The 13,728-nt window shown below is 32.2% G+C and overlaps 2 protein-coding genes across 3 annotated transcripts; both read right to left on the bottom strand.

Moving 5' to 3' along the window:
- Positions 1-1,889: 1,889 nt before the first annotated feature.
- On the bottom strand, positions 1,890-3,911 carry LOC140977786 (uncharacterized). 2 transcript variants are annotated; one of them, XR_012175434.1, is made up of 6 exons: positions 3,624-3,911; positions 3,442-3,549; positions 3,290-3,359; positions 3,115-3,213; positions 2,542-3,003; positions 1,890-2,069 (listed from the first exon to the last, which is right to left on the bottom strand). XR_012175434.1 is itself a non-coding variant. In XM_073442517.1 (6 exons), the coding sequence occupies exons 1-5, from the start codon at positions 3,806-3,808 to the stop codon at positions 2,917-2,919; spliced, it is 549 nt and encodes a 182-aa protein (XP_073298618.1). In that variant the 5' UTR covers positions 3,809-3,910; the 3' UTR covers positions 1,890-2,069. The 2 variants fall into 2 exon arrangements, 1 of the variants encoding a protein (XP_073298618.1); XM_073442517.1 differs by having other exon boundaries at positions 2,917-3,003; positions 3,624-3,910.
- Positions 3,813-5,811, bottom strand: LOC140977666 (uncharacterized). Its single transcript, XM_073442410.1, has 7 exons — positions 5,608-5,811; positions 5,420-5,512; positions 5,130-5,246; positions 4,606-5,046; positions 4,263-4,517; positions 3,945-4,172; positions 3,813-3,824 (listed from the first exon to the last, which is right to left on the bottom strand). The coding sequence occupies exons 1-7, from the start codon at positions 5,632-5,634 to the stop codon at positions 3,813-3,815; spliced, it is 1,173 nt and encodes a 390-aa protein (XP_073298511.1). The 5' UTR covers positions 5,635-5,811.
- Positions 5,812-13,728: the final 7,917 nt, after the last annotated feature.

The following is a 13,728-nucleotide window of genomic DNA, read 5'->3' as shown; positions in this document are numbered from 1 at the left end:
ATCTTGCCCGTGGTTTTTACCCTAATAATTTTTAGGGGTTTTCCACGTAAATCTCGGTGTCCAGTTTATTCTTTATTTTCGGATTTTATTATCTCAAATTCCGCACGTGGGACCAACATGTATAATTGAAGTCTACTAGAGTTTCAGCTGACTCTTCTAGAGCATGTTTTCGCTATTTTCAATGACCAGAAGAAAATTTCTAATACAAGATAATGTTTTAATTCAAAAAAATTTGTACAACATAATGAAAATAGACAAACATAATGCAAATATGACATAATATTGGTTGTTATTTTTATGGTATCTTCCAACCAAAACAATATTACGAGAAGTTATTGTTGGAACTATTTTGTTGGCTCACATAATTTAATTAATTGTACATGAATAAACTATCTAATAAAAGACACAATAAAGTGATCTAATTAATTATAAGTTTCTGTAGTATTAAATAAATTGGTACATTCTACCTTATGCGTAGAAACTCAGCACAATTAACTACTATATGATGAGTCGAACACTGCTAAGGTTATGGTCCACGAGGCACGGAGAGTAACATAAAATATATATGACACATAGATTCTAGATTTTTCTCCTTCTCCTATCTAAGGAAAGAATAAGGTGGTCGATTTTCTGTTGCCTTGGAAGAACCATAACTCCGACTCTAGATCAATCAATGAAATCTGATATGTATTTACTGGTATTCATATTTTTTGATAATTTGATATGAATTTTTGGCGTGTTGTGATATATGGATTCAATAACGTGATTTAGAGATTTATTTTTATTAAATCTCCAACAAGTGGTAACAGAGCGACGATCATGTTGAATTATGAAATTTTTTTTATTGATTGATCGAAAACAAAAAATTACGTTTTATTCTCGGACGACGAATTTCCTATCTAGAAATTTTTAGATTCAAAAAAGTTGGAAATTCGATTTTTTTGAATTAGGGTTGGGCTGCAGGATTCAAGGGCAAATAAGACATTCTCCGGCCATTTTCAGGCAGCGATGGTTGAGGAAAAATATTGGCCATATCCAGGATATCATATAAATACCATCTATTAACAAAAAACCGCATCAACGCACTCCAAAAAAAAAGGCTAAAGACAACGGTGCAAAACCGTTGTCGTAGGGCTCGTAAAACCGTTGTTAAAGGCCCTGTGGTTAAAGGGTGTGCGCAAAGACAACGGTGAAAAAACATTGTCGTAGACGTCTAAAGACAACGGTTAAAAACCTTTGCGTGGGGCTCGTAAAACCGTTGTTAAAGGCCCTGTGGTTAAAGGATATACGCAAAGACAACGGTGAAAAACTGTTGTCTTAGACGTCTAAAGACAGTGGTTAAAAACCGTTGTCATAGGGCTTGTAAAAGCGTTGTTAAAGACCCTGTGGTTAAAAGGTGCGCGCAAAGACAAAGGTGAAAAAGCGTTGTTGTAGACGTCTAAAGACAACGGTGTTCGTAGGTCTGGTAGAACCATTGTTAAAGGCCCTGTGGTTGAAGAGTTCGCTCAAAGACAACGGTGAAAAACCGTTGTCTTATAGCAACGACAATGGTTTTTAACTGTTGTCTTTTATTGCATTCGACAACAGTTTTTCAATGTTTTTAACCTATGTTTTTTGCTGCATTATACAACAGTTTTACAATTTTAAATCTGTTGTCTTTGGATTTGATTTACATCATTTTAAAACTGTTGTCTTATATATATAATCATTTTACTAAACCGTTGTATATTATATGTAAACCATAAATTGTTTAATTAATTACAAAATATTGGGTGTTAAATATATATCAATTAACCCTTATGTAAAATTAATTCAAACATCAACATATATACTTGATCAAGAACTACATGCATGACTTACAACATAAATATGTCATTCATAGACTTGTAATCTACCAAACCAACAATTAAAAAAAACATGTAACCATATTCCAAAAACTTTTAGTCAAGTTCACAAAAATAAAAATATCCTACAATCAAGAATTACACATATCAACTCCAAAATAACTTCTGTAGCTTGTTGGAATGAATTTCTCTGCTGGTGCATCTTCCAAAACATTATTACAGTGCCTATGAAAATAAAAACCACATAATTTTAATCATTGTTAATTTTCAACACATGCACAACTTAGCATTAAAACCATTAACATATAGAACAAGTCATGTATAAAAAAAAAAAAAAAAAAAANGTTAGAAGCCATGAATTGAGAACAATATGCAATAGATAAGTTTGTAAAAAAATTCACTACAACTACTTAAATGTTATGAAGATCCAAAACAGTTCTTAATGATAATTAATTATAAAAAATAATGGTTGGATTAAAATCTGCAACAAAAAATGGTTTAAAATACTTTAAAACGGAGCTCAGGGCCTAGAAAAATTTTTGCACAACCTCCCCACAATTAGGACATACCAGAAAATTTAAAAACACACAACAACAATATATATTTGAAATAAATTTAAATACGACCATACACCACACCTATCACCTACACAGCCAGACCACACATCACACCTATCGCCTACACAGCCAGACCATACATCACACCTATCACCAATAATTACCACATTCTTTCAACATATCCCGAAAGAAATGAAGAGATCCACATGTCATGAACCAACAAACGTGCAACAAAAAAAAATCACATGTCAATCCAGTATCATTTGTATTCTTGATCCACAAAATAAAAGGAAAAATGCAAGAAACCAAAATAATATCACATTTGAAATACACCGAAAAGATGTTATAAAAATCTTAAAGTAGAAACAAGAATTTCACCCAACTTAGAAGCTAAATAATGTGTAAAATGACTATTTCTGAAACAGCCAGTAAACATGTTAAAAAGTATAACAATAATGTCCAAATCCGTTCAATATGAGCTGTATTTTTTCAAATAAGATGAACTCATGTCCTACCTATTCATAAATATGATCTTGTATACATTCGGCTAGCTCGGTGCGCACCTCATTAATTTCTTCCATAGAATACTCCGTTTTTGTGAACTATGAACACACAAAAAATTATATTAGTAAAAAAACAAAACTTAATGAATTTTCAAAATGATAAGTAGCTAGATAACTTGTAATTATTTTAGATAAGTAAGATAATATTACTATCGATCGTAGAGAATCCCCCTCAAGAGTTGCAACTTCTTCAATAATCTGCCTCATCACGTAATAACAACATTGTTTTGCATCCGGTTGCCTAGGAGCCTATGTTAAAAAATGTCAAATTGTTAATGACTAATATACACATTAAAAAATTAGGTCGAATGAGAAATACACACACCTTTATGACTTTCCATTGTACATACTTTCTTCCTTTCCTTCCCTTAGTTGAGTTAAACAATCTCAACACCCTTCATTAACATTGAACATAGTTGATATATGAGTGTTTTTTCATTAAATGACATGCATCATTAAAATGGAATATGAAGTCACATTTCCACAACATATTTCCAATCCTCATCGCGAATGCGATGACTTAGGGAAACCACCAAATAAAAAATCTCCTTATAAGGCTCGATGACAGTGAGAGTCCAATGAAAACTACACACGAACATAATAAGTGTATGCAATTCACTAAAAAAAACAATTAAAAATTATATTAGGATCTTACTTACCCACAACAACTTGGAACGAAAACCAATTGATCCATTGCTGCACCACTTAGCCTATCCGCTAAAGAACTCGCCCTCTTGTTCAACCTTTCATTTTTACCTGTTTTATGGTGTGTATTTTTTTTCAAATTTGGGATGCTGTGTGGATTAACGAATCTGAATTTGTCAATCTTGTTTTCTTTCACCATCTTTTTATAAAGATGCCTGTCATTTCAAGTAAAATAAAATCAAAACTATACTACACACTAAACTAACAAATTATATGCATCTAATATAATAATATAAGAAAAGAACAAACAAACTTTAAGTTAATCGAAGACTTACCAAATGTAGACAACTACACAATTTCCTGTGATACAAAGGACTGATGTCCTCAAAGTGCAAGTTAAGTTCATAATCATCTGCAAATACTTCATGATCTAAAAGAAACGATAATTTCCTTCCATTTTGAAGGGCTGTCTTACAATAACAATACACCATGCGCACTACTCTTGGCACATTTGATGACAAAGTTTGGTTTTTTTCGACACTGATAGTTTTGTTCCTTTGACGCTTCTGATAATTGTATTGTAAACATGTTAGATAGGTGCAATACTGGAGAATTTGACAGACATATACTTTGAAATATAAGCATACGTGTACCTTTTGTCGTAGCATTATCAAATGATTTGGCCAAGCCACATGTGTTCCTACGACTTCACCAACATTTTCACATTCATTGGGAATCGGAACTGGCAAAAGTGCTGATTTTTGCATTGTTTCATCAATGGATACACGCATGCAATTTTGAGGTAATGAAACACCATGAAGCAAGTTATTAGCTGCATTGACCTCAACAACTGTTCCATATGCAACAATGTCTGTGCTAGAATCCAGTGTGAAAATAACTGGTTTCCCCTAAAAGACAAATAGTTATGTCAATGAATTGTACTAACTCTTTAGTTAAAAAATATTAAGTACTATATAACAACAACAAATTATATACCTGTAAAGCAACAGATTTTTCCACAACTTTCATTTCGACATCATTAAAATCTTCATAACTGGGGGAAAACTTGTCGACTTTCATTTCACTTCCATTCACTTGATGCAATTTTACCGAACAAATTCCTTTGTCATCAATCTCACTGTTCCATGCACCATTTTTGTAGAAAATTGCTTCAAGTTTTTGAATGCGTGTATCTTGCTCTTGAATTAATTTTCTGGCCTCTATCAACTCTTTCTTTTGCTCAATCATTAGCTCTCTGTCAACATCCTCAGTCTTCCAACTTCTAACAACATTGAAATATAATGTTGGAGTGATGTGACCTCCAACAGCTCTCACAGGTCCACCATGTTCATCTGAATTGAGTGCTTTCGTGAGAATATCCTTTTTTGTCCCTTTTATTTCAAGTTTCCCCTCACACTTTTGTTGTATGTAATCATCCTATCATCCACTTAAAGAAAATCAATTACTTTAAAAGGTTTCATTAAAATAAAATAATTGATTTTTATGTAAAGTTTGCTCACAATCTTTTCTACTGTTACTTGCGACTCCTGGCCATCAAAATCCCCTTCTTTATTCACTCGGCCTTTTTTCCAAGTAATAGCTCGATTGATATCATCATCGTCACACAATTCACTTGCCTACATACAAGAACAATCAAATGATATTTGTCAAATAGGTTAAATGTTACAAAAAAAGCAGTAAATGCAATGATATATATCACATGCTAGGAAAAAAAACAGCCACCCACGTTACAAGTATTCATAAAGAAACAGTCACTTCTTGGACGACAAAAATGTTGAAATATACTTACTATTTTTTCAGCAAATCGTGCATATCCCTTACGAGCGAGGCGATGAGGGTATATGTTTTTCTTCCTTCTTTCCTTCTGTTGATCACTTAGTTCCTAGTCAAGTGAAGAATTACACATATCAAAATTGTTTTAATTCGTCAAATACTTCATTGTGGACTTATTTTTAAAAAACAAAAAAAGATACTTACAATGAATTTATCAGACATGCAAGTCATGACAAAAGAAATACAATCATCTCGTGCAAGACCATAGCCAGTAGGTGGTTGATCCAACTCCTCTGGTTTATCAACCTTGTTCGAAATGAACGTTTGAGTGAGATGTGATTTAAATTGATGTCACTTATTATTTGCCAAACTTAAACAACCCTTTTTCCAGCTTGGGGGAACATCAAACGTCAATTGTAAAACATCAAAATTGGAAATACATTAAAAATAATGACATAACATAATATATATAAACAATATGAATATTAATTGTGAAAAAACAATAGAATTTAAATTAACAGATTCCCATATTGATAAACATAAAAATTTTACATTAATTAAATGTTTTATAATATAATTATATAGTTTTTGTTTTATTAAATGTTTAAATATTATATGTTTTATAATAAATTGTATAAAAAATAAGTTGTTGTGTAATTACAAGTTTTTACTATTTTTTACAGGTTCGATAAAACAAGAATAAACTTGGCGTTGCAAATGTGATTAAGATGATTCTTGGACCTGTAGAAAGTTTATTATAATATCTACAATATTGTTGACAAGCATAAGATAAAAATCCTCTCACAATTGGGATCAAATTAAGCAACAAATAAAATTACCAAAGGAGTGGCAGTTTTACCATTCTCTAGTAATTTGACCATATCTCTCAAATTACTTGGTAAAATGGTTTGAAAAAAATACCACAACTAGACAACTGAATTATCCACATGTTTATTTTTATGTGAAGAAGCAAATTCGGAGAAGAAGATTTTCAAAAGTGATGTGTAATATAATATAATATCTTGGAACACCAATGTAGACTTATGTGTAAAAAAATAATATTTTATTTGTGGTTGTCTCCCCAAATTTGGCTATAAATAGGGGTGCATTGTAATGTATTGAGATATCCCTCATTCTATGAACAAACCTTTGAGTTCATAATATTTCTCTCTATATTTTTCCTTTGCTTCATTATTGAAATACAATTAGCATGTTAATTTCATATTCAAAGTTTTACATTTTGAATAATGAATAGCTAACTTCCTAAAGTTGAGATGATAAGGTGAAACTCTTGGCATGATAATAAAGTTATTAAAAGGTAAGAATCTATGTTTTATATTATTTAATCATTATTTATTGTTTATGTTATATTTATTTCTTTAAGCATTTTTATACCCTACTTATAAGTGGGAGTTTTGATTTATTGTTGCTATATGTTACACTAAATTCCTGGAACCAATTAAATGTTAGTTTGGTATTACCAACCATTTAAAGTGGATGCCTTGATTTATTATATATAAATATATTATAATATTAAATTCTTGGAACTATTTAAATGTGAGTTTGGTTTTACCAACCATTTAACTTGGATTCCTTGATTTGTTATATATGAATATATCATAGTATTAATTTATTGGTACCATTTAAATGTTTGTTTGGTTTTACCAACCATTTAAAGTGGGAATCTTGATTTAATGTTTACAGATATATATAACACAATAAATACTTGACCACATTTATAAGTTTTGGTATATATTATATACTTATAAGATAATAATTTATAACATAATATAAATATGATTATTTAATATATTGGAACCATTTTATTAAGTGGATTTCAATATTGTTCGATAATGTTAACTTTATTAAAATAACAAGAGTGGAACCTTTAATCTCAACTACTTAAATTAAAATTTGAACAATTAAAATTTACCCATTAAAGATTCAAACAATTAAAATTAAAAAAATCAAAAACAAAAACAAAACAAAAAGACATTGTAGTGGACTTGTAATTACCTTAGCTTCCCTGTGGATATGATATCGGACTCACCGAATTATACTACTTGTGGACAACCTGCTCTTGGGAGTGCAACAATCAAAGTGACAACAAGTTTTTGGCGCCGTTGCCGGGGAAGTATAATTTAATTTCAAGTCTATTTAATTTTTTTTATAGTTTATTTTTCATTATTTGAATTTTTATTGCTTTTGTGTGTTTTTATTCTTTTGCATTTGCATGAGCATTATTTGATCACGTACACTTAGTGGTCGACTCATTCGAAATAACCCTTTATTTTTACAAAACATGACAGAAGAACCCATCCAAGAAAAAGAAGATGAAATTCAATGTCAACATGATCATGATAGACGAAGAACACTTAGAGATCACATGAATCCTACACGTACTAGTGCACCTTCATGTCTAGTTTTTCCCCCCGATGCATCTCATTTCAATTTTAAGCCTGGTATTATCCAACTTTTACCCAATTTTCATGGCTTAGATTCTGAAAATCCATACATGCATTTACGAGAGTTTGAAGAAGTGTGCAACACATATAATGATCTAAATTGTAGCATGAACACCATTCGACTTAAGCTTTTTCCTTTTTCTTTAAAAGATAAAGCTAAAACTTGGCTACAAAATCTTAGATCGGGATCCATTCGAACTTGGGATGAATTGCAACAACAATTTTTGAAAAAGTTTTTTCCATCTCATAGAACAAATTCTTTCAAAAGGCAAATCATCACTTTCACTCAAAAACAAGGAGAAACTTTTTATCAGTGTTGGGATAGATATAAAGAATTGCTTAATCTTTGTCCACATCATGGTTTTGAAATTTGGAGAGTTGTTTCTCAATTTTATGAAGGCTTAACACCTAAAGATAGGCAAATGGTTGAATTTATGTGTAATGGAACATTTGAAGATAAAGATCCAAATGAGGCAATTGAGTATCTCGATTCATTAGCTGAAAATGCTCAAAATTGGGACACTATAGGTGCAATCGAACCATCAAACAAGATTCAATCTCCTACATTTGGTAGAGGTATGCACACTCTCAAAGATGAACATGATCTTCAAGCTAGATTTACCTCTTTGGCAAGAAAAGTTGAGGCACTTGAATTGAAAAAGAATGGTCAATTAAAATATGTTCAAGTCCCACTTTGCCTTCTTTTAAAGAATGTTTCCATGAACAAGCCAATGTTATAAACAATCTCAAAAGGCCAAATTTTGAACCATTTTCGCAAAGTTACAATCCAGGTTGGTGAAATCATCCAAATTTTAGTTGGAGGAATGATAATGCTGCACAATTTTCACAACCACATTTCCAAAATCAACAAAATTTTCAAAATTATGCACCTTATGTTCCTCCACCTAAAAGGAATTTGGAAGATATATTGAATTCTTTCATTGCAAAGCAAGAGTCTATCAATATTCAAACTGCTCAAACCATGACAGATTTGAAAGAAACTCTTGCTAAATTTGCATCTGCACTTAATATTCATGAAAAAGGTTAATTTCCTTCACAACCTCTGCCTAATCCCAAGGATCATCATTCACAACCTGGAAATTCTGGAACTCAACCGATGGATCAGGTAAAATCTGTTATTACCCTTCGAAGTGGTAAGGTTGTGGAAAAATCCATTCTTGAACCTTGTGATGATGATGATAAATCAACTCCAAAGGGTAAGGAAGTGGAACCCATAACTTGCGAAGAGGAGGTTCAACAGACAGTGTCACCACCATTCCCTCATGCATTGAAAAATACAAAAAAATCAAATTTGAATTCTGATATATATGATATTTTTAAACATGTAAAAGTTAATATTCCTTTATTAGATGCAATAAAACAGGTACCATCATATGCCAAATTTTTGAAAGACTTGTGCACTGTGAAAAGAAAATTGAATGTGAAAAAGAAAAGCATTTTTAGTCGAACAAGTAAGTGCAATCATTCAAAATAATAATGCTTTGAAATAAAAAGACCCTGGTTGTCCTACTATTTCTTGTATTATTGGAGAACGAAAGATTAAAAAAGCCTTGCTTGACTTTGGAGCTAGTGTTAATTTTCTTCCATATTCAGTTTATCAAGAACTCAATCTAGGCGAGTTAAAACCTACTTCGGTAACACTTTTACTTGCTGATAGATCTGTTAAAGTGCCAAGAGGTATGATAGAAGACGTGTTGGTCCAAGTTGATAACTTTGTATATCCTGTCGATTTCATAGTTTTAGATACACAACCTATCGAAGATTGTAATGCAATTCCTGTAATTTTGGGTCGTCCATTTTTAGCAACTTCTAATGCTCTAATAGATTGCAGGAATTGAATAATGAAGTTGTCATTCGGTAACATGACCTTGGAGCTTAATGTTTTTAATCTTTGTAAGCATCCACATGACAAAAGAGATGAAAGTGAAGATGAAAATCTTATTGAAACTCTTGTGGAAGAAAACATTCAATAAGGGAGTACTCGTGATCAATTAGATATTTGTTCAATTGAAACTGTTAAAGAAAATATTGAAATTGATCTTGATGATTTTATCAGGTATCACTCGTTACCAGGATCAGAGAAAGAATTTGATGCAAAATATGAGAACAAAGACGAACCACCCATATTGGAGTTAAAACCCTTGCCAGAAGAATTGAAGTATGCATTTCTTGGAGAAGATGAAACATATCCGGTGGTAATTTCTTCCAAACTAGCAAGTGATGAAGAAGGTAAATTAGTTGATATGCTTAAAAGACATAAAAATGCAATTGGTTGGACACTAAAAGATCTCAAGGGCATTAATCCACTAATTTGCACTCACAAAATTCACTTAGAAGAAAATGCAAAAACATCTCAACAACCACAAAGGAGATTAAATCCACACATGAAAGATGTTGTGAAAACTGAAGTTCTCAAACTACTTGATGTTGGGATTATCTACCCTATTTCTGATAGTAAGTGGGTAAGCCCAACACAAGTAGTTCCGAAAAAATCTGGCATCACAGTGATAAAAAATGAAAAAGGTGAATTGTTAACAAGTCGAGTCCCATCTAGTTGGCGGATGTGTATTGATTATAGAAAATTAAATGACGCCACTAGAAAAGATCATTTTCCATTACCATTTTTGGATCAAATTTTAGAAAGAGTAGCAGGTCATCCATACTACTGTTTTCTTGATGGATATTCAGGTTATTATCAAATTCCCATTGCACTCGAAGATCAAGATAAAACTACATTCACATGTCCTTTTGGAACATTTGCATTTAGAAGGATGCCATTTGGATTATGCAATGCCCCAGCAACATTTCAAAGATGTATGCTAAGCATTTTTTGCGACATGGTTGAAAATTGTTTGGAAATTTTCATGGATGATTTAACTGTCTTTGGGAATACATTTGATAATTGTCTTGAAAATTTGGAAAAAGTTTTAAAAAGATGCGAGGAAAAAGGTCTTATTTTAAATTGGGAAAAATGTCATTACATGATTACTTCTGGAATTGTTTTGGGACATGTCGTGTCATCTCATGGAATTGAAGTTGATAAAGCAAAAGTTGATGTCATTGCCAATTTACCCCCTCCAAAAACCATTAAAGAAATTCGCTCATTTTTGGGACATGCTGGATTTTATAGGAGGTTTATAAAGGACTTTAGTTTAATCTCTAAACCCATTTGTAACCTCTTAACAAAAGACAGTGCATTTGAGTGGACTCAAGAATGTCAAAATGCTTTTGATAAAATCATTCGACATTTAACATCAGCTCCTATCATGCAACCTCCTGATTGGTCTTTACCATTTGAAATCATGTGCGATGCGAGTGATTATGCAGTCGGTGCAGTATTGGGTCAAAGAAGAAACGGTAAGCCTTATGTGATATATTATGCAAGTAGAACTTTAAACAATGCTCAAATGAATTACTCCACAACTGAAAAAGAACTACTTGCTGTAATATTTGCATTAGATAAATTTCGTTCTTATTTGATTGGATCAACAACTATCGTGTTTACTGATCATTCTGCTATTAGATATTTGTTGACCAAACAGGATGCAAAGCCACGACTGATACGATGGATTTTGTTGCTCCAAGAATTTGACATTGTGATCAAAGATAAAAAAGGAACCGAGAATGTCGTAGCCGATCATTTATCGAGACTAGTAACAGGATCATCTTGTGAAATGACACCAATTAACGATAATTTTCCTGATGAACATCTATTTTCAGTTACTACTACACCTTGGTTTGCTAACATAGTAAATTTTCTTGTGACAGGAAAAATGCCACCGCAATGGAGTTCTCAAGATAAAAGAAAATTTTTGAATGAGGTAAAAAACTTTTATTGGGATGATCCGTATCTGTTCAAGTATTGTCCGGATCAAATTTTTCGACGTTGCATACCCGACAATGAGGTAAGTAGTGTCATTAAATTTTGTCATTCAGAAGCATGCGGAGGACATTTTTCTTCAAAGAAAACAGCTGCAAAAATCTTGCAGTGTGGATTTTATTGGCCCACTTTGTTTAAAGACACCCACGAAATCTGCAAGATCTGTGAAAATTGTCAAAAATTGGGTGCGATTTCAAAAAGAAACATGATGCCTTTGAATCCTATTATTGAAATTGAAATCTTTGATTGTTGGGGAATAGATTTTATGGGACCTTTTCCACCGTCGTTTGGATACTTGTATATTTTAGTTGCAGTTGATTATGTTTCCAAATGGATAGAGGCAATTCCGTGTCGAGCAAATGATCATAAAATCGTCATCAAATTTTTAAAAGAAAATATTTTTAGTAGATTTGGAATTCCTCGAGCCATGATAAGTGATGGGGGAACTCACTTTGTTAATAAACCATTTGCTTCATTAATGAAAAAATATGGTATTACTCACAAAGTAACTACTCCTTATCATCCTCAAACAAATGGACAAGTTGAATTAGCTAATAGGGAGATAAAGCAAATTTTGGAAAAAACTCTTAACTCAAACAGAAAAGATTGGTCTCTGCGACTTAATGATGCACTTTGGGCATATCGAACAGCTTTTATAACATCATTGAATATGTCTCCCTATAGGTTGGTTTATGGAAAACATTGTCATTTGCCTGTGGAATTGGAACATAAAGCTTATTGGGCGATCAAAACTTTAAATTCAAGCATGGATGATGCCAACAAATTGCGTAAATTGCAACTTAATGAACTTGATGAACTCAAAAATGTCGCGTATGAGAATTCAAGGATTTATAAAGAAAAAATCAAATCATTTCATGATAAAACAATTCTTAGAAAATCTTTTGAGATTGGTAAAAAAGTTTTGCTTTATAATTCTCGACTTCACATATTCCCAGGAAAATTACAATCAAGATGGACATGCCCATATGTTGTAAAGCATGTGCATACTTATGGAGCTGTGGATATCGGAAATCCTAAAAATGGTGATGTTTTTAAAGTAAATGGACAAAGGCTTAAACCATTTTTAGAAAATGAAAATTTTCAAGAAGAGTTTATTTCCCTTTCCGATCATTGATTTTGTTTGTGTTGCATTTAATTTTGTTTATTTTTATTTCAGGTTTCCTGAATCTTTTTATTTTCCCGGTTAAATGGCGGATAACGGTACTCCGTGACTCTCATAGTCGGTTTAATCAGTTTCTCATAATTGCTGATACAAAAATAAAAAAAAAATCCTTTCTTTTCTTTTCAAAATGGATGAAATTCTCGCAAAAATTTGTAAATATTTTCCCTCTGTTTCTGAAAATGTTCTAAGAAAAATTTATGCAGGAAGGTGTGAAAGATTGAGATTGCTAATGCAAAAAGGAATTCCAGAAGATATTCGTCTTGTAATAGAAGCTAAGGTCCGATTAGGAGGAGAAGTTCCACAATCATTGCTCATTCGGTATTTGCCTGGATTAGGAAAAAGCACTTATGCGAAAAAACGAAGGGCCAAAAGTTTAGGGGTTTGTCATAAGTGTGCAAGATGGACTTGTGACAAACGATGCAGATCTTTGAGATGTGTTTCCAATAACAGAGAAGATAAAATTGGTTTCATTAAGAATGGGCTGAGTAAGGAGTCTTTAGATAACATCTTATTGACTCTTGAGACGCATTCTAGTGGACATGTGCATATTGAACTTCTCCGTTTATGGAAACAATTCCAAGATGAGCGTCATAGTCTTGGGAATCCGACTAAAAAAGACCCTGTTTGCCAATTTATAAGAAAATTGGATGGGAAGCATATCCTCGACTCATAGAAGGCGTTGAAGCCGTTTCTGGACGTAAAACCAGAGGAAAATTGTGAGCCACAATCACACTACTGTTTACATGCATGTGTGTCATTATTNGTGGAGTTGAGAC

Source organism: Primulina huaijiensis, chromosome 5 (assembly GCF_012295235.1).
Source record: "Primulina huaijiensis isolate GDHJ02 chromosome 5, ASM1229523v2, whole genome shotgun sequence".
Taxonomy (NCBI): Eukaryota; Viridiplantae; Streptophyta; class Magnoliopsida; order Lamiales; family Gesneriaceae; genus Primulina; species Primulina huaijiensis.
This window is presented reverse-complemented; position numbering and strand designations above follow the sequence as displayed.